A 22,363-nucleotide genomic window follows, 5' to 3' on the forward strand; every position below is an offset into this window, starting at 1 on the left:
AAATAAAAACGGAAGTTTCAAAGTTTTGAGCTCAGTATTACTTAAAATGGCTTGAAGATCCCATTTTAGCACTATTTCATCCAACTATTTTTGATCTGGAAAAAAATCTGTTTCTTCACTCCATTCATTACAACTTCAGAGATATTAAATGAATCAATAGAAAAAGTGATCCCTTCATTGCTCAGTAAAATGCAGAGACATTCTTTACAGTTGTCATATAACTAACATTCTTTGAAGTGCCTTTAATGTGGAGCTAAATGTTTGTGGCCCTCAAATTTCCTTTCTTCCAGTAACAAGGTGCTTTAGCAATAAGACAAATAAATAATCCAAGGACATAATCAGAGAATCCTTATGCAATTTTATTCCCACCTCCTTTAGCTATACCTGAATTTATTTAATCTTATGGGTTTTTCCCCTCTTTTATAGTTCAGCTTGAAGTGACAAAACCAGGATTCCCATTCATGCAGAAGGCTACATGCAACTGACAAAGACACAGATATGCAGATGTTTCCTCGTGTGAGCAACCATCAGCCTTTATTGGTAATGAAACCTCTGGGGAAAAAAACAAACAAAAACTAGATTTAAAATACAGTATTTTTTCCAAGTTTAACTTCTAAAATATTTCCTGTTTTCTGTGATTATTCTCACTATTTCATTATTTGTTCATGTTGATCACACATTTTGTCTGTGATACATCAAGACCTGAACGGTTGTGTAGTTTCAACAAAAGGGTCTTTCCAGGACTTAAAGCTACCAAAATCGCTTTGGAAAAATCATCTCTAAGCACATTTTCAGTTTGCACATGGATTCATTTCAGAATATTTTGGCAATTGCAATTTGGAAAGAAGTTCTATTTTTAAAAATGAGTACTATATTTTGTAGGAATTGAACTGTCATACAAATGGCAGACATACACATGCCTTTTTTTCCTTGATTTTGTTTTGTTACTGACAAAAAGGTGTACATAGGATTAAACATGAGCTAGAAAATACATACGGCAAATCAAAGCCCCAATTTTTTTCCAAAATCAGATTTAGTATCTGCCACTATAGCAGATGTCTATACTCCTTTTGGTGTAGGTTTACACCATTTTGCTTTGGGTCTGGTTTATATCTCCCCATCATTAATGCAACCCATTGTAAATACAGACAAAAAGAAAGAAAAGAGGAAGGGAAGCCACATCCCACAATCACATGAGGTTTTGTGACGAGGTAAGATTCTGGGTCGGGACAGGGTGTGGTGCCACACATCTCTCACAGGTTCCACACAGCATTTTCTCTTCAATAGATTGATTTCTTTCAACACTTCAGTATATTGCCACTAAGGAAGATAGAGACACTTCAACACTGCACTGGGAGCATGCAAACACTTGGTCCATGGCAGGAAAGAGACAGATACCAGAATGTCTCCTCAAGTCACTTTTTTGTAACTTTTAAAAAGTCCATATTGACTTACAAAAATCACTATGTACTAAGGACATCAGAAGACAATCTGAATACAGGGGTTAGAATAAGCTTTGGACTGTGGTTACACTTGCAGTAATTACAAGAATGGTTTCTAATGTACCATGAGTTCAAAACGTGAAGTATTAAGTTTGCTAGCTATAAAAAATAGAGTGGAATGTCAGCACAAGTCTGAAAATAAATGGTTTAAAAGGATTTGTTCATATAAGAACAAATTTAATGTTTTATTTATGGGACTAATAGAAAAAAAATTACTGGCTGTGAATCCAAATCCAAGACAGAACTTTTACTGAGCATGTAATAACATCGCTTTCCAATTGTATTCCAAAAAAGAAAAAAATATCATTGGAAATACTGATGTCAAAATTCTTAACAAGATTTAAGTTATTTAGAAACAAGCATAAAAATAGAATGGATAAAGAAATGTGAAAGGTTTTTCAACTCTATTAATGAACTACATTGTAAAACTGTCCCATTTAAAGATTCTCAGCTTCTGCTATGCCAGAGGTCCACTCCTAACAAAGATTCATTAGATTTTCCTCAAAATGTTGGCTTTCTTCTATTAGTGATTTTTCCTTCCATGATTTCACCTTCAATTAGAAGCTTCTTGTAGTTTTTATAGTCACAGACATTTGTACAAGAGTCAGGGTTTTTTATTGGGAAGAAAGCTTAATGCTACTTTGCTGAAAGTAACTGCAAACTTCTAACAACAGCTTTTCCCTTCAATTTCATAAAGAAAAATTAGTTACAGAAGCAAAAATCAATACTTTTTTTCCCTTCAAAATTACCATATTGTAAGAAGCATAACTTCCATAGTCTTTTTCAGCAGAAGCAGACCATCAGTGAACAACCAGAACGAGTTAGACTTCTGAGACTAATTTTTCACATTGAAAAGAGGTAACGATAACACTTAAGTGGTAGGTTGTTGGGAACAGAGACTGCAATGAAATAATTTCCAGCTCAAGAGTAAAGAAAAAGCAGATGCAAACTTACACACGAGAACACTTGGCACTAAAGGCAGTCAAGGCTCAGAGGGGTGACCTGTGGAACGAAACACGGAGTGCAGCAAGCAGACGACCATCTAGTTGAAAAATGGAGCCCAAGAAGTGTGAAAGTAAGAAATACGGACCAGGAAAACAACGGCTAATGCAATGGATATCACAGACCTAGAAGAGTTTCCTGGACTCTTTCAAATTTCCTCTGTCCCTGTGAAACTGGCTTGCTTTAAGTAGTTTCCAAGGGCCTGCAATTCATTTCTTGGCTAGGCAAGCTTACTTTCACTGAATACAGTGATCTGAGGTTTGTTTGAATTCCTGCTCTGTGGAAATCTACTGTACTTTCTAGCAGGTGTGAGAACACTGAGGCTCCTTCAGTTGCAGCTCATTTCCACTTTCTAACTACTTTATCTCCATGAAGCAAAAGTGACTTTTGTGTTTCCTGGCAGTCTGCTGCTTCAAAGAACCTTATAGTGATTTGTTTATTTCAGAGGAAATGGAGACCAGTCAGTGATGACAGATTTATTGGTTAAATGGACATCACAAAAAAAATTTCATGAAGCACAGGCTGGCTCTAACCACACTGTGAGAACTCATAGTAAGGGGTGATGTGCGTTCCAGGAGTCCAGTCCTATTTAATCCACTTCACTCTAATCTGTACATTTATATAACACCTTTCACACAATTTCCGAGAGCTCTGTACAGAAATGTAATAACACTGTACTGAAACATATCCAGGTATGTTGATGGTCTACATTTAGGCTTGAAAATGCAGCAAAAGGAGCCAGACTATTGAATATCTCCTGGCAGCGAGTCAGACAGTGACAGTCAAGAAAAAAATGGGCGCCTGATCTCTTCCAATTAAATCTCAGGATAGAAGAGAATTTCTTATTTCTGGAGAGACAATTTACAATATGTAACTTGATATGAAAGTTATTGAGACAATATAAATTTTAAAATATAGTTGATCAAACACAGTACAAAAGGAAAAGGAGTTTCAGCAATGGGTAGGTTTGCAATGCATGAAGGTTTATTCTCAGGGTTGCATAATTTCAATGTGAAAAGAAAGAAATTAAAATATTGTAGAGAAAGATATTACCAGACTTATGTTGCTATAGTCCTCCAATGGTATCTGGTTGTGACAATTGCATCTGTCAAAGAAGGTAAAATGTACTTAGGAATAACATATAGGAGCCTGTTTTGAAAATCCCAGATGACCAGACAACTGCTGGTTCTCTATTAGGGTGAAGAACTCTGGTCAAAGACTTGAGATACAACCAGCAGGGCATTCTACTTGATCTGGGTTCAATTTCAGAAAAATAACTGGCTGGGGTCGTGCATCAGCCAAACAAACATACCATTTGGAAAGAAGCTTGAATATTTGTTGAGGCAGAGAAATATATCTGTACATCACCTCAAGACATATGGCTGGCTAAAGCACATCTGCCAATAATTGGCTCAAAAAATCATCAAAATGTTTAAAATGCCTCTGTTTAAGATGGTAAAATAAAGAGTGCTGTTTACTCTTTGGAGACACATACCTGCTTAAAAACACCTTGATAGGTAAATTACCCAGCTTTTAGTAACTGGAATTGTCATTGTATTTGGAGTCTTCCTGTTCCCCAGTCTAGTTTGACATCTTGAGTGTTTTATCTCTGTTTATAAATAAGGAACCATAGGCTGGTTTTTTCTTCTATATAGACTGAAGATCTGAAGTATGGAGTAACTACAGCACTGTGTCAAGCTTCTTGGAGGAAATGAAGCTAAAATATCTACACAGGGATTCCTGTAGGGAGCATAGTTATGGAGATTTGCCCAAAGTAATGTACTTGCTTCCTGCAGGGACAATTTGCCTGGCAAAACTGTAATGCTAAATTTTTGGAAAAAAAAGTTTTTCTCCTTGATTTCTTGACAATGTCTTAATTCAAAGCAACTTGTCTTCTCTACTTTTGGTTTGCAGGGAATCATGAGACTTTTAAATTAAAATTTATTCTTAATCTTTTAAGCCTACTAATATCTCACCCTTTTAGTAACTATATATAAATTTTTAAAATTTATAACCCAAGAATGAAGCCCAAAAGTGCTTTTGAATCATATACAACATCTTAAACACCATGCAGCATAGAAAAATTTCAAGTGGTATTTTTATTGTATTTGTGCCTCTGTGTGTGTCTGTGTGTGTGTGTGTGTGTGTGTGTGTGTGTGTCTGTGTGTGTGTATACAGAACTTAGGTGAAAATAAGAGCTAATCTTTACAGTAGTTTTGTTAACTATAAGAAGGCACAGTAGATGCTTTGTTTGATCTTGATTTAACCCAGTTCTCCTATTATGTATTTCATGATTATCTGTATATTATCAGCCCTAAAATATAAGCACATTGATATGCAACCATCGACACACTAGGCTCAGTTGAGAAGTTTTCTAGGACTGGAAGCTTACTTCGTGGAAGAAAGTGCACAGCCCCACTTCCTCTAAAATATTTTGTATTTTACAGGATAGCCAGCCTAAGGCAAACAAAAGCATGTGAATGTATAGCATTTAAAGAGTCCACACTCTGCTTGAGCTCCTAGCAAATGTGTTACTAAAGCATTAAATGGAAGAATTAATGTCTTCAGGATGAAAGCAATGTGAGGGACATGGGGTTTTTTTTAAATTCAGGATATGCTGAATATATAGCCTCACAATATTAACTATAGACCTCCTAACAATGTGCAAATGCTAGAAGGATGTAGATGAGGGACAATTCTGGAATAAAATGTTTACAGTGAAGTTCTATAACCAGGGAGAGATAGGCTAAAACCTAAAAGCTGCCCCAACACAAAAGGATCAGCTTTCAAGAAAGCTGCACACCCAACTGTTACCATTTAGGCACCTAAATGAAGAACAATGGGGGCTTCTGGGTTCTGAGCTCTTTCAAGCATCTGGTCCAAATTCTTTCCCTCCATATGAATCAAAACAAATGTTTTGGCTACCAACTTTCCACTGCCCTTTAAGTTTAATGCCAGCTTTTCCAACTTTTAAATTCCTTAGTATAGTTAAATGAATAAAACACTAACTTTGCAAAATACCCAGTTAGGGACTATTGGCCATGTTTACTTTTATTTGTGACAGGCATAAATTTTGTATAGAGTCATTGCAAAACTGTATCTTTCAAAAAAATATCTTTTGGAACAATTTTTTTTTGTTTAATACATTTTAAAAAATATTAATCCATCTTACATGGCTATCCAAAGGTGGTCAAAGATTAACTCATGATTTGAAGATGCAACCGACTGAAAATCAGCATAAGCAAAACACAGCAGCAGAAACAGTGAAAAAAACCCAAGTATATTATACAAAAAACCAAAAAGGAGATCACATCATGGTGTGGAAATAGACTATAAGTCAATGTGCACATCAGCCCACCCTTCTAAGGGAAGTTTTAAATGTACAAAATTCCTGCTACTGAGTACAACTACATCCAACCTACAGTGGCATGGATCCTGATAGAGGAGCTGCAATGTTCTGCAAGACTCCAGGATACATCATCGTGCCTGGATGCTGAGACATCCCAGGATGTTTAAGATCTGTACTAAATAATCATTAGACAATGTATTTAAAAGTTAGAGGGCAACTATTGAGACAGGCAGGAATTATGGTAGTACCACACCTCTGCAACTCAAACAGATCACACAGGAAATGCACAGCATTACCTGATACTAACCCTGGGAGAGTAATAGCGCATTTCCAGTCTTCTCCCCTCTGTGGGAAACCTGGTCTTCAGAAAAGTGTGAATTCAAACATATTAAGAAAATCTCTGATTAAAAAAACCAGAAATTTTGCAGGTTTTTTACAGACAATACTGAAATATTCAACACTTCCAACCAAGTTCATGACTGGACAAAAAGAAATAACATCTGAGTATCTCACTTTTTGTTTACAGCACACACAGAACCAAAGGACAGAGCAACTAGTGAACGCACAAAAGTATGAATGGAAATCTGGGTTTTCTTTTGACTTGAAGCAAGAATTTTTCTTCAAGAAGCAAATAAACAGAGTTAGCAGGAAGCATCTTTGCTAATTGACATGAGCTAATTTAATAAAATATGAGGAGTGGAAAGAAACATTTCTTTCTATAGAGAAGTTTCTACTGCTCTATAATTCTTACAAAAATTATGTCCTCTAAATGATTCTATGCTAAATGGCCATTATGCCAAAGTTAACTCTGAGCTTCAGTTGTAAAAAGAATTTTTATTCAGAAAAATAAACAAAAAATTTGGAATGAGTGACTTGAAGAGGAGAACAAGTACTCCTCCTCAAACTGGCTCACTCCTGTCTATAAGGATGCGTGAGAACTGCCTTTTAAATCTGGATAACAAAGAGAAGGGATAAGTTGCTGAGGACTGCAGTACAGTATGAGACAAGGCTCGGAAAAAGAAAATTCAGAATTTTATAAGATGAGTAGCAGGCCAAAATTCCTGCAGCTGAGATTTATTACACCATGGAGTCTGATTCCCAAGATGGCTAATGAAGGCAAGCTATTTTTTAAAATCCAAATGAGCATTTAATAAATGAGTACCACACTCAAAAACCATATATATAACCCATTTTGTCATACTGAATTGAAAGGAATCAACCCACACTCAAGCTTTTTAGTCATCACTATTTCACTCCATCTGTCATTCGTACAATAAAAGATATTAATATGGATTGCTGTTTGGCAGGGGGTACCTTTTCCCCTATACATAGGATTCCACTAGATAAATCAGCTATACAGAAATGTAATTAATTATCTTATAATTAATTCTCTCAGGGGCATTGTTCAACCACTGTCCACTGTATTATCTGACCATCATCTACACTCATTACTCTGGAAATAATGTCATCCCTAATGGACGCTGCAGAGTCTGTAATTCTTCTTTGGAACCAGAGTGAGCTTAGCCTAGCAGAGAGCAGCATGGAGAAAAGATGAAAAGAGAGGGGAAGAGACAGAAAGAAGGGTTTTTTCTCTTCTGTGTAGATTGAAAGTGAGGTGAGGTGAGGGGTGATGAGAGTCAGCATGATTATGACCACAATACTTTTCAGATATGGCAGTTTTGCAGCATTTCCTGAAGAGGAGCAGCCTCTTGATCCTTTTTAATATCCTTATTAGTCTCTAGTTCAAGAAGCGTGTGTGAGGACGTATTTAACTCTCATTGAAGTCAATGGCTCTTAAGCATATGCTCAATTTTTTTCACAAATCAGGACTTTAATCTGTTCCTTATGCACATTTAGGATTACAGAGTAGTCTTCTGTTTTTGAAGTTGTTGGAAACATCAGCTTGCTGATGAGAGGTGGGGGAAGGGAGAAGGACTCCATCACTGTCAGAAGTCTATAACTTTTCTAATTTTTTTTCTAAATTTTGATCAGAAGATCATCTGTCTATCTTGTTTTTTAAAAAAAATCTTCTCAAATAGTTAGATTCTTATGTGTGTTCCAGAGATGTGAGTTACTGACACAATACACTTACAGGTTTTTGTTAGCATCTCCTCCCTTCCTCCTCTATAACGTCGATAGAGCTCTTACCAAAAACCCAAAGAGATTTACTTCTAGGGAGAGAAGAGTTGAGACAAAAGCTGTAAAACTGTCTTTGTCCTACTCTGCAAATGCACCTCAATTCTGGCATCTACTGCTTTTCTCTATTTCAGTCCTGGAATAAAACCCTCTTCACTGAGCCTGAAGGTTGCGCCACTGTATGGGATTTTTTTGAAATGGAAAAAATCCCACTGGAGACTAGCCATAAAGCAGCCAATCTTGTGAGCTGATCCTCATGTGAATTTAGGTCTCCAGAGTTCAGATTTGATATTGTGTAATTTTACCATGCATTCTATTTGCTGATATTACACTGAAAAATTCTAGACATTGAAAATAACTGAAAAATCGCCAAGTCCAAGCATTCAAAAGGTATCATCAGAACTTTGCTTTTCTCTCCCTTCCTGAAGCTTCCTCATGCTTCCCAAACTGTTTTTAAAACATGTTTAGGAATAAAATAACACCAAATGCAGCTGCAGTCAAATCATATGGGCTATCCATGTCCCCATCTACTGTTTAGATTATATATATATATGTATATACATACCCCAAATATATGTTCATGTCTATTATATCAGTGAAAAAAATCACATAAAAATATTCTACTGTTTTCAGAATTTTTCTTGCAGAAAACTGGAATAAAACAACAATTTGCCAATGCTATTTAAAGAGTTTACAGGCCCTTTCAAAATGAGGCTTTACTGTCTTTGAACCACATTCCTTCTGCCACAAGTAATTACCTAAATTCTTGGAGTTAAAAGACCGCATTTTAAGAAAATTATTTTTTTTTATTTTTTTCACACATTTGGCTTAGTTTCAAGTACTTTATTTTTACACACAGGTCTGCTCAGCACTGGGTACATTACTGCTATTAGATACTAAATATCAGTATTGTCACATCTGGGTCATGTTTGATTTTTGCTGTAGCTATTTACACAATCTGCTCTGTGGTGCACACCCTTTTGGAGTTAAAACCTCGAGAGAAGAGAGGGCATATGAAGGACCATGTTTTTTCTTTCTTTCTTTCTTTTCTTTTCTTTCCCTGTTCACTTCCTGTCTTGCACACTTTTCTTTCAGACCGTAAGTGCAGAGAAGAGTCGTGACAGACATACAATTACCAAAAAGAAGTTCACAGTAAAAGAGATGATAGCTTGGTGACAATGAGTAATGACAGAATATTGGTTTTAGATGTTTCTTGCATGTGTGTGTGCCATACTGAAGACAAAGAAAAGTGTGAATGTAAAAAGGAAGAACACACTTAAGACAGTGCAGAGAAAATGTTGAGGTAGATAAGAAGCAGAATCCAATACATCAACTAAGGCACTGGGCAATGCCTTGCAGTAAAATTAGTTTAACTCTGAGAATACAAGGTGGAACCAGAAGAATGATCTAGGAAGGAAATTTCAGAAGGATATGATTGAAAGGTATGATCATTTCATCAGCTTTGGTTTTGGAAGGCTTAAAATAAGAGCCTAGAGGGGGTTAGGGCAGAAAAACAGTATTCAATTTCTGCTAAGTGGTGTAAAAGTCATTTGCAAGACAGTGTGAAAACATTTTGGAGAGAGAGAAGGCAAAAAAACAACTTGCAAAGTCTCACAGCAAAATAAGTTCTAAATTTTAGTTCTCAACCTGATCAGATGGCCTTGCACTGGAGAAACCAAGGACAAAGTTGTTTTATGCCTGTAAAAAATGTTTTGTGCTCACCCTAGGTCTCTTCTGTGAGCATTTTTTTTCATACATCTGTGCATTCTTACCCTGGAAGGAAAGGAAATGCTGTCTGCTTTTGTAAACAAACTGACCTTTACCACATGAAGTTTGGCTTTATGAAGAGCAGAGATATATGAGCCATTAAATGGCATGGCAGGGAAGGTGCAAAGGCAGACTAGTGAGACCTTCCTTTCTGTGCTTGTTGTGCACCAGGATACACATATTCCCTGGACTTGTTTCAGTTCCAAAACTCACAGAAATACTCTTCCAGAGGTCTCTAGAGAATGTGTAGCCTCCCCCCAAATATCTTCTGAACTAGAAAGGCTCCATGTAGGTTTGTATTAACACCTCAGATAGGAGCAGTACTTCTTGCATTTCCACCTCATTGTAGGTTTCAGGTCTGCTTTTTGTAATAAGATCCTGCTGTTAGGTTAACAAAGTCCTTTCCATTAACAGGCCAGCAATAAGATGTAGCCAGGCTCCACTGTATGGGTAACACCAAGCTTTCCAGTTATCCACATAAGAAACCCAACCAAATGTTCCCCAGTTAACATGGATGCGTCTTTCAGTTTGTGTGTGAATTAAGACTATCAATTAGTGGTGGAAACATGCTTGAAATACAAAAGCTAAGCCAGAGCCTCCATAAATAATATTTCACGGTATCTAGCCGTATGTGATGGAACTACTGACATTTCTTAGCTGCACAGCATCGAGCTGAAGGAATCAACCACAGGGTAGTAACTGGTATGCTTGTGCTTATCTTTGTCAACATTATACTGTTAATTCCAGAAGCATTATACGCAGTAACTTAAGTTGTGACAGAATTAGAGCAACAGACTGGCAAAGCTGTGACTATTGCAGGAGGGATGGAAATGGCTTTCCCAAGAACTTTGAAGGACTGGGTCATTCTCCAAGTTGTATTTCACCAAACATACTTTAGAATCGCTGGACACTTTTAGCCACGGTACTTGAAACACACAACCTCCATCCAAAAAAAAGTGGGGTTTTGGGTGTCATGTCTGGCAAAGCTTTCCCAATATGTTTGCAAATAGAAAAATCTGAAATTTCTCATGCCAGCAGACTGTAAACTCAATTGGCATCTTCCGTCTTTGTCTACATTTCAGTTTGGAACCAGTGAAGTAAAGATAGATTTATAGGGTTTGAATACAGTTAAATTTCTGTATATATCCTCATATTAAAGTAATAAAGATACTTGCCTCATAAATTTGTAGCAATGTATTAAAGTGTAAAAGCAAAGGAGTAAGAATAAGTGGAGTAAAAATTAAAATGCAAAACTAAGCCAAACTACAAGAGGTTCAGCAGAATATTTCTTCATAATAAGGAGCAGTCAAAATTGTTTGCAGTCTTGTATCCAGCTTTTACTCCTGTGCATATTCATACAATTTTTTTAATTTTAGAATTTAAGATGTTGCATTTACCACTTTTAATACCAATATGTTATTTCATAAAAACAAATAATACAGAGAGATTGGTTACTCTCTTTATTGACCTAATAAGTTATCAAAAATAATGTAAATTAAAGTGCTAGTAATAAAAAAAAGAGATAATTCTGCAGATTCAAGATGCCCCATAACTGTTTCATCTTGCATTGCCTAATAGAATAAATGCTACCTTACTTTACTTTGCAGATAACTGCAGTTCTTAAGTTGTTGTAGGTTACATCTAATGGAAACCTGATTAAGGTAAAACATCGTATTTTTCTTTTGAAATTAAGAGAGTGCTCATTTTGCATGGATGAATGGAAATTGAAAGGATATATAGTCACACACTCCTTCAGAAATAGACTTTGTAAAAAAAGAAACAGGGAGAGAGAGGGAGGGAGGGAGGCAGCCAGGAGACCATTAGTGTGTATTGTTCTAATGTCCTCAGAAACGCAAAGACTTAAGACACAGCTGCAGCTTGAGGTCATTGTGGTACTCCCAAAACAAGAATATAGAAACAGGAAAAAAAAAAAAGAGCTTAATATCACTATGTCAATTCTGAGTCAATCAAACCAAACTGCAAAGAACTTTTTGCGTTCTCTACTCTTCCTAAGCCCTACGTAAGGTGGGTATGAATTGCAGACTTTTACAAGGTTTTAATGTCTAGTTCTGAAAATATAACTTTGAAAGGCATGAATGTGCTTAAGCCCCTATTATACTGCTGCTTTCTCCTGGCAGAAAAAACTATTTGGCATTCTAAGCACAGTTTTACAAGAAATCTTTGAGTGGTCAACATCGCTGTAGCTGCCCAGGTTTCCCCTCACACCATTTTTAGCAATTCAGTGTACCAAAGCCTCACAAAATACGTTGTTGTTTGGTTTATCAATACATCTGACTTAAATTCTTTTTTCTTCCCTAAACCAAACCAGTATTTCCACAAATTTAGGACACATCTAGTTTACTGCTCCTACGATTCTTTTTACATTTTAATAACTAATTTTATTTGTCCACATATTCTATGAAGTCTGCAGTGTTCTAGTATTCTCCCCCAGATGAAAGAAAACGAAGGGCTTGAAAAGCTACTGAGACTAATGTGCCTGAGGAGCCTCACTCACCCTGTCAAAACACCACCTTCCAAAGAAGCCCTCATGCACACTCAGGTTATATTGCATGCACCTAGAATATGCCATTTTTTGCTTGGCAGGTAGAAACCCCACAGTTCATTCAACTCTCTTCAGAACTATATTGTCAGTCCACATATGTCCAACAGATTTTTTAGTATCTATTTTTAGAAGGACCAAAGTGGGAAACAGTTTTTTCCGCTTGGTATATTTAAGTGACTAATGCCCTCAATTCACAAAAATGTGTAAACATACACTTAACTTCAGTGCTGCTCATATCAAAGTACTATGACTACTTCAGCTGTGAAGTCCTGGCTCCACTCAATAGTTAGTTTTGACTTCAGCTTCCTGAAATTTCATTCATCTCCCAACTTACAAAATTAAATGCATGCTACAATCATCGTAAGATCACAGTCTAAAAATTAAAACTCACAATAGTGGCAGAGGATACTGAAGTGCATCTAACACGGTTTATGTAAGGCAGAATTTGTCCAGACTTACTTGCTAAAAATAAGTAATAGCTATTAGAAATCTGAGAGAATGCAGAAGGAAGAAGGACTTTTAAAAGCTTGCAGTAATCTGTTTCAGTTTTAGTTTTTCATATCCTATTTGTTATAAAATAATGTTCAGTCAACTAGTTTTTCTTTAGTCCAAGAAGACACAAAGGAGAGGAAACCAGAAAGACGAAAAGGGAGAGGAGAGGAGAGGAGAGGAGAGGAGAGGAGAGGAGAGGAGAGGAGAGGAGAGGAGAGGAGAGGAGAGGAGAGGAGAGGAGAGGAGAGGAGAGGAGAGGAGAGGAGAGGAGAGGAGAGGAGAGGAGAGGAGAGGAGAGGAGAGGAGAGGAGAGGAGAGGAGAGGAGAGGAGAGGAGAGGAGAGGAGAGGAGAGGAGAGGAGAGGAGAGGAGAGGAGAGGAGAGGAGAGGAGAGGAGAGGAGAGGAGAGGAGAGGAGAGGAAAAAAAGAAAAAAGAGAAAAATGAAGGAGAGAGAAAGAGATGAAGAGAGAGGAGAGAAAGAAAGAGAGAGAAAGAAAAAGGAAGAAAGAAAGAAAGAAAGAAAGAAAGAGAAAGAAAGAAAGAAAGAAAGAAAGAAAGAAAGAAAGAAAGAAAGAAAGAAAGAAAGAAAGAAAGAAAGAAAGAAAGAAAGAAAGAAAGAAAGAAAGAAAGAAAGAAAGAAAGAAAGAAAAAGAAAGAAATCACTTGGCTTCCAGTTAAAGTTCCATAATCCACTGGATTTTATTGCTTTAGTAAAACTATTCTCTCCTATCATAAATTAAAGATTTGACTCATTGCTTTGAGACTTGCTTCTTTGGTTTCGTCAATTATTTTGTTTCATTTATTGAAGAAAAACAAAAGAAAACATAGAATCAAGTACAATACAACTTTCTTTCACATGACCATTAACTTCTCGTGGATGTTTTCTTGTCAGGTTTGCTCAGCACAGGTAATTTTCAATACAAAGTTCAGACTGTTTTTTCCATTGTGTTGAGTAAGAAGCTCAAGGAATTTCAGAATGCACAGCATTCAATGACTACATCCATCATTAAACAATAAAATATTCAGCAACAAATTTCAAATTTTTATTCCAGACTTCTCTTTTGGCATATCACCATATGTCTATTTATTGATATGTACAAATTCCAGTAAAGTGACCTATCCCAAAACTATCTGTAAAGATTTACAATTCCCCATTTCAACTCACATTTTGAATAGCACATGCCTTCTGTAGGTCCAAGATCTCGAAAAAAATATTCCTTTCTAATCTACAGTGAACATTATATCTTTAATATCACTGATGTTGATAAGTATGATTTTGACAACACAAGTAGCCTACTTACAATTTTTAATAGAAGACTTCAGAAGAAAATGTTCATGTATTACAGTGCACTGTGTATTACTATATCCCATTACTTTAATGTGGGTTTTTTTCACTTTGCATCATTCATTGAATGTCAGATGCAGTGATGCAACTCTGCAATAGTGAAGTTGCAGATACATGTATAAAATTTGCAGAGTAAAATGAATAACATCATTGTGATTTACACTATTGTTTATTAAATATTATTCTAAATGGATATGGTTTAGGTAAACTTACCAGAGGACATAGATTTTGTAATATGTATTAATAAAAAACAAGGACAACACATGCTAGAAAGCCAAGACCAATGGTAGCAGTGTTTTTCTAAACAAGCATTCCTTTGCCGTATTTGCCGCTGAAGAACTCAAGACACCGTATAACAAAAAACCTTAAGCGCTACTATGGCTAACTGGTCTATGTCCTTCTCTCAAACTAAGCTGCCTTTATAGTAAGAACTCACAACTTAAAAATCTGGTCCTAACAAAACTCAGTAGGAGTTTTGTCATCAGTATCTTCCTGGTGAAATTTATCCTAGCATGTCTTTTTCTAACCATTTATTTCAATAACTTTCTTTTTACTCATTCAAGTACTTAAAACATAAGACTAGACTGCATGTATCCAGCACAATTACATCAGGCTATTTTTGAATTCAGGTTTTCATTAAACACAATAGAAAAGCATCTATATGCTCATGGAAGAATCCAGACACTCACCCCAGAAGTCAAATGACTTGTGGCTATGTATGCAGTCACACAGCTCATGCTGGTAAAGGTGATGCAATTGCCCTGCTGGGTAGCAGGAGGAAGGGTTTTTCTGCAGGGTGGCTGCGCACCATCTTGCTCATATTCTGCAACTAGCAGTACTAGAGAAATTGTGATGCAGATCTGTAAGTCTTTAAAGCCTACTAAAAATAAAAAGCATGTACGCACACACACGCACACAAAGCTTTTAGTTTCATAAAAGTTTACAGTACTTCTCAAATGGAAGGAAAGCACTGGTATGGTCATTATATAAGTTGGGCAAACAGTCATAAAAGGACAGGGCACAGGCTTGAGACAGATCATAGGACTGGGTTCAGTGCCCAGCTGTGCGCTGATGTAATGAAGTAGCCTCAAGCACTGTTTATCAAAATTCTCTAACACCACACTATTTCAGTTAGAAACCTTATTAGCGACATATGCAAGTATTTATATTTAAAAAATATGACTTTCCTTTCGTATCCTTTCAAGTTGCATTCTTAAGTATATTAGAACAAGGACACGGAGTAGCAAAGCAAAAATAAGGGTTGACTCCTACCCCAGCATAACTACGTTTTACTGATGGGTTTAAACTTTGTTCAGTCTAGCAGATGAAACCAGATTTATTTTGCTTCTTTTCCAAAGACTTACAAAACTGCTTGGTAGAGTACATTTTGCTACTGATGGAAACATGCTACAGCGACTATTTATACTGCCAAGTAACAGTGTCTTTGAAAGCAATAATCCAGTGAACAATATTAGGGCATAAGCAGACAGAAGCAAAAATAAGGTTACCTGCCCTTGAATATCAAACTCAATCCCACTCTTAAGGAATTGAGATAGAGTATATCAAGTCATTGCATAACTAAAGAATGATTATTTTCACACGGAAAATGATATGCAGATTAACAGGCTCAATTAAAAAAGCATTTATTAAACAATTGGCATGCCAAAAAATGGCAAAACGACAAAAAATACTCATAATCTGATTACTTTCATTAGAAAATACTACAGAAGTCAGAAGGATATTACAACCAATGTAGTTAAAATTCAATGTGTATATAAAATGCTTAATTGGCAATTTTCAAACAATCAGGCAATCCGAACATTTTACCAATAAATATCTACAATTGTAAAGCATTTTTCTTTCACTACCTTGTAAGAGAAGTTTAAAAATACTAAAATGTATCTACAACGATGATTTTTTAAAAATTTTTAATGAAATTTTATCCAGATATTGCCAGAATTTTTGAATCTTTAACGCCCACATAAAAGAATTAAGCTCTGATTGTTTAAAAACCATGAACACTTCAGTGGTGTCACTGGAATCAATGGACCTTCTCACAAAAATATTTGTGATCCCGTGAAGGTCTGGATCGGCCCTCCAAAGTATCTAAAAGGATGGGTTGACGAGGAGGGGAGAGGGAGAAGTATAAATCCTATTGAATCATTTATAAAAACAGGCAGAAATGCATAACTAGAAGCCATACATAGTTGTTTTTTGGTTGTTGGTTTTTTTTTTTCCCCACACAAAGCTCTTCTTTTGTGGGGGCAAAGAATCCTGAAAAAGTATCAGCAAAATAGTCTTTCAAAATTTTAGCCTTAGAAAATTTCCTGATTATATTTCCTGAGAACAAAAGCGGATTTATTGCAAGTTTTCATCTATTAAAACAATTCAGCGAGTAGCTCACTAGTAAGCCCATCATTTGATAAGAAATCAGTCTTGAAAGTTTTCTCCTAAAAGTGTGTGCATTATTCATTGGATTTTGAAATTCTTTCATTTAGAAAATCTACAGAGTTTTTGCTGTAGTCTTTCTTATGGGCAAGTGATGCTTTTATAAGAGATACCAAGCAAATTAACTCCTTCCAGAAAAACTATGCTTTATTATGTATTTTTTCTTGTTTCCGTTTACAATCACACTGAGAAGCACAGACATATTGATGAATCAGTTACACAGTGATTTTTGACTAGAAGCATGCAGCTCATTTTTCTTACTGACATGTTTCAGAAACCAATCAGAAGTCCTCAAAACTCATGATTTCACAGTATTTATAATCATTTATCAAAATGACCTGCTTTTTAGAAACCATTTCAAACAAGTACATATGATTTATGATATTTAGATGTGTTTAAAATAAATTCCCTGGAGATACAACCTTTTACTGCTTGCATGTTGAGATTAGGTAGGTTATAAAATATTAAAACTCAGTGAGAAAAAAGTACTTTTTTCATGTGATTTGTCAATGAACAAAACCCATCGGAGCAGGTATTAAAACGCTTGGCCCAACTGTTGAAACAGTGGAGTCTGAGATGCTTTTATAGAAGCATTTCTAAATGCTATTATAAATACAATCAAAAATACAAATAATTTTTATTACCTGCTAGCCTTTTCTTGGAAACCTGTGCCACACAGAAAGCAAAATGGCAAAATTTGGTTGTTTGGTTTTTTTTTAAATAAAGGCTTTTCAAGACTGAGGGGAAGTGTTTAATTGCATTAGATTTTAACAGGAGTGTATTTTCCTTATATAGTTATCTCTTGCAATTTAATGTTTGAGTAGCTGTATTGCTTAGAAGAACTCCTTCAACTGGTCTCAGCCTCTCCCATGTCTCTTCAGCATAGTACAGATGGTTTTTTTCCACCACAGTATTTTAGACTTCCTTAGGGCTACCAGATTCACTGTTTTTTCGTATTTCTCAGTAAATCTAGATAGTACTTCCTATACAGGCCTTAATATGCTTTTTTCCTGTCTGAAACCTTAAGAAAACTTGGACCTAAGTACTAAACTTAGGAAATCACAGAAGTAACTTTGCATCTGGTGCATTCTGCATCATCTGAGAATCAAAACCTACTCTATAATAAACAGAAATAAAATGGCCCAGAAACTTACAGGCAAGTAATGAGAAGGGGAGGCATTAGAAAAATCCAAAATATTCCATATAGAACAATTCATACCACAAAGCAACAAAGCACTCCAAGAACATGTTTTCTATACACTCAGCATGGTTTTCATCCGCACCTCATTAGCACACAGATAATTCTGACCATTAGGGCACTTTAAAATAAGAAATTTTACTTGTAACCGACCCACAAATTTAGTATCGCCTCGCTACTCCTACACCCTTGAAATGGGAAGAGCTGAGTTACAAAGGTGAGGATTCAGATACCATTATACACTGCAAAACGTTAACATATAAAGATTTGTATGCATCACTCAATCCACAGGCAACTTTACCAGCCGACTTCTGGGCCTACACAGGTTGAAAGAAATGTTCTGCAGATAGTGAGAGAGCAACTACAAAACCTGGAGACACTGACAGCTGTAGCAAACAGGGGTGTATGACCATGTAAGCAGTATTTACCAGTCCTTTACCATGAGAACAGCTGAAAATTTCACCCTGTTCTGTAGCAGTCTTTTCAATATCTTTAAAGGGAACTTCCCAAACTGCTCAAAACCTGGGTTAGGGCTCAAGAAAACTGTAAATCAGTTTATATAACTATCACGAGAGCACATTTCACCTTGTTTTCTCGATCCCAAATGAAACTGCAACAGATTCGAGGAGAATATTTCTATATGCTCCCATTCCATCATACTAAATTCTGCTTGCCCTCTGGATTTTTGTTTATCATTTTAAAACGCTGCACTCCTGTCGTCATAACAAATAAATAAAATGGGGTGTTCCTTCTGGGAAATTTTCAGAGTAGCTATATGGCTAAGAAACAGTTACTTGTTTGAAAGATAAATGATACAAGGAATGATCATGTTTTACATTCTTTAAACTATCTACAAACTCAGCTTTGTGATCTTAAACAAGCAGAAACAAAAGCGAAGTAGTGCAAGAAAGGGGTAGCCTAAGGTTAATTCATCTCTGAAATGCAGAACAGATTCAGTGCTCAAGAAAACGCTGAGCATTCTGTGGCTTTAAGTAATACGCCTAAGAAGAGGAAATATACGTGTAAATAAGCAAGAGCATTAATAATTGTCTCAGAATGCTGGCACTGAAACTTAAAGTAGTCCCTCTCTCTTCACCTCTTAGTTATTTACTATTAGGATTTTCTACAAATGTCTATTGAAGTAGTTCCAAGTATGATGAAGGCATGGAAGAAATTCTTTCAAGCACAGTCATTTGCTTAAAAAAAGATTAATGAGAAATAAAGGAGATGGTGTTTAATCAAATGAGGGGCAATTTTGAATGACAAATATAGAAACACAGCAAATTAAAATAATTCTTGCTGCCGTATATGAGAATGGCATTAAATATCTAGTACCAGATTTCAGGATTAATAAAGGGGTGGGGTTAAATATTCAGTCCAAAACGCAGGCTTTTCCTGAAGAAAAACCAAACATACAGCAGCTATGCAGTTGTTGTCAAAAGATGTCTATTTTCAGATTGAGAGATTCACAATTGTGTGAACGATCATATTTTTTTTGTAGCGGAAGGGAGGAGGAAATGATTACCTGCCTTGATCTCCAGAATGTCTTAGAAAGAGAGGATTGAAGTACATTGCAAGATAAACGTAACCATGGCTAAAGGCTCGAACTCTTGTTCGCTAATCCAATGGAAGACTCCAGTCACTTCAGGGGAAGGTTTAGGACATTCCTCACTGGTGTTTTTTTGGTTTGTATTGCAGAATGTAATAAACAGAAAGTGATTCAGATACTTCCCTGACAGTGAAAGGGACCGATTTCCTTATTTCCCTTAGCTTTAAATAGACCAACAAATACAATAAATCCTTACACCAGCAGGCATCCAGTTATTCTCTCAGTTGTAACAAGGACTGTTCATACACCTCACAAAATCAGATAATTCATTTTCTTATTGAAAGTAAAGACAACAAAACAAAAGATTTTACCGGTAGAGTTTGAACTAAATGCAGCTTTTAAACTTAAAAAGAGTTTTTAGCAACTATGCCAACTCCTTAAGATGAAGTTCAGATAAATACATTCTGAATTACTGCAACTCTAAACGTTGCTACTGTAATGGACAGTGAAAGAAGTCATGGCATTTTTGAGGGTTATTTTTTAAATCCTTTGTTGCTTACACTCTACCAAGCTTACGACATTTTGAGTGAAAGAGGTTATGAACTCGTATAAGTTGTGAACTTCAAACATATCTGGAAAAGCCTTTCACTTTCTCTTCTGTGATAACAAATAATTTGCTACGCCAGCTCTTGAGTTTTCAGCCTGTTGAGCCCTCTGTCTTTCAAGTTCCTCCTGCCTGTCTCACTATCTTTTCGGTGACCCCCTGGTTCATGTGTGCCCTAACGGAAGGCCCATCAGTTGTGCTGCCTGCACCAAGTGGCTTTTGTCAGAGCAGGACTTTGACAGGATTTGCTATTTTAGAAAGCAGAGATAATGTCAAATTTTTTTGCATATTCATTGATGTCAAATCATCGCACTGTAATGACTGTGGGTCTGCGTGTTTTTTATGCTGGCCTTTAAGTAAGAATTACCGCGATTTTAAGTCAGATTATTCCTTCCTTTCCTCTGTCACCGCCACCAGCAAACTGAAGTGAAGCAGTTTTCTGAAAATCCCATTCACCCGTTTGCTTCACAGAGTCCGAATTTTGCCCCTTCACGCTGAGGATTTGATGCAGGCTCACTCAGACCCTACAGGGTAGCAAGACATCAGCTCCTCTCCCGAATCCCCGCTTCCAAGGCAGAGCTTCCAAGCGTTGTGCAATAGCCTCGGAGCCGCAGTCAGCTCCTCGGCGAAGGGGCGGAGGAGAAGGAGCGCGCTGGATTCTGAATTTTGGAGCAGAGGTGTCGTATCGGGCAGGGGGGAGGGGGCCGCGGGACCAGATGCTGAAAACCGCACCAAAACTACAAACCTTTCTCTCCTTGCCTGTAGGAAACTCTCCCCCACCACCACCTTGATTTCATACGCTATCACGTGCTGAATTTTTTCTTTTCATTTCTTCCCCCGTAGCCTTAATAAAGCTTGTGTTAGTGATGGAGAACCCGAGAGCGCGTTGGAGGGAAGGAGCAAGCCGGCAGCCCGGTGTCGGCGGGCGGCGAGAGCACGGCAGCGGCCGCGGCCAGCCGAGCCGAGCCGAGCCGAGCCGAGCCGAGCCGAGCCGAGCCGAGCCGAGCCGAGCCGAAGGAGCCCAGCCGAGCCGAGCCGAGCCGAAGGAGCCCAGCCGAGCGGCGGCAGGTCCGCGGGGCCCGAGCGCGCCGCTTCCCCCGACACCCGCCGCCCGGGGATCCCGCCCCGCTGGGGAACGCGCGAGCCTTTACCTGAGCTGTCGCTTTTCCTTTTGCCGGACCTCTTCTCTGTTTCCACCGGGGACAGAGCCTGCCTGCCATAGTCCCCTGGCGCACACGCTGCCCCCGTGGGGGTATTAGTGCCCAGGCTGGAAGAGTTCGAACACAGGACAGGGGGGCTGCTGCCCAGCTCCGGGGGTCCTCCTGAGTCAGGCTGAAGGCAGAGGCTGTGCCTGGCCGCGGCGGGAGGAGACGACATCTGAGGAATGTGCCAGTTCGTCTGCAAAGCTTGGTGCTGCTGTTGCTGGTGGTGATGGTGGTGATGATGGTGATGGTGATGGTGCCCCCTATGATGTTGGCTGGCAAACATGCCCTCCTCATTGGGGTATCCCGCTATTATGCAAGAGGAAGAAGAAGAAGACAGATCAGGGTAGGACATGTGGTCAGATCTTCCATGCAGGGCAAGAGAAGACTGGGAGAAAGGGTGCAAGCTCTGCGCAGTGGCATGGGGGCTGCGCAGGCAGCCAAAGAGTGTGTGATCCATGGCATGCAAGTCTCAGGTTCCAGGCAGGAGAGTTTAGGAAAGATCCAACTTCACCACCCTTTGTCAACTTTCACTGTAAACAGATCGGGGCTGGAATTTTTTTTTCCAAAACGGCACCGACAGACTCTGCAGCAGGCAGCTGAGCTCAGATAATCCAGGTCTTTAGCCCTAGTGGCCAGTCTCCGCTGCATAAACACTCGGACCTAGATGAGCCGTTCTCAGAGCTGCTCAGATGTCAAGAAGTGGGAGAGGTTGAAGCCAATAGAAGGTGGTCCCAGAGAACTGCTTGAAGGGGGAAACAGCTTCGAGAGGTTATAAATACAGTAGTGTGTAATGTGAGCTGGGGGCTGGCTCAGCAGCACGGCACTGACCACATGCGAACTCCCTCCAAAACGCCAGCGCCGTCCCCGCTCCGAGCCGCTCCGTCAGCGGGCGGCAGCGCTGCGCGCCCGCGCCCCGGGCGCCCGCGGCCTGGCGGGGGGGCGGCTCCGCGGGGGCTCGGCCCGCCCGTCCTGCCCCCGGCCGGGCCGCGCCTCCCGCCGCGCTGCCCTGGAGCCCCCCCGCCCCGGGCGGGCCGAGCCCCCCGGCCGCACGGCCTCCGCAGCGCCATCACCGCCCCGTCGGGGCTGACGGACCGCTCGGGGTCCGGCCGCCCCGCGGGCGCAGCGGGCGGGGGAGCGCAGTAAAGACGTGAGGCGACATGCGGGGGGTGACTCTGGGCCGTGAGGGGTGGGGGCCACCGCAGC

The 22,363-nt window shown here is 38.6% G+C and overlaps 1 protein-coding gene across 1 annotated transcript in view; it reads right to left on the bottom strand.

The window, feature by feature from the left end:
- The window catches only part of MEOX2 (mesenchyme homeobox 2), a 53,764-nt gene extending 31,777 nt beyond the window's left edge, over positions 1-21,987 (bottom strand). The window contains exon 1 of the mRNA XM_033081450.1: positions 21,107-21,987. Within this exon, the coding sequence (XP_032937341.1) occupies positions 21,107-21,617 (511 nt within the window). The 5' untranslated portion in view covers positions 21,618-21,987. The remainder of the gene's footprint in view (positions 1-21,106) is intronic.
- Positions 21,988-22,363: the final 376 nt, after the last annotated feature.

The sequence above is a fragment of the Catharus ustulatus genome, chromosome 1 (genome assembly GCF_009819885.2).
Source record: "Catharus ustulatus isolate bCatUst1 chromosome 1, bCatUst1.pri.v2, whole genome shotgun sequence".
NCBI lineage: Eukaryota > Metazoa > Chordata > Aves > Passeriformes > Turdidae > Catharus > Catharus ustulatus.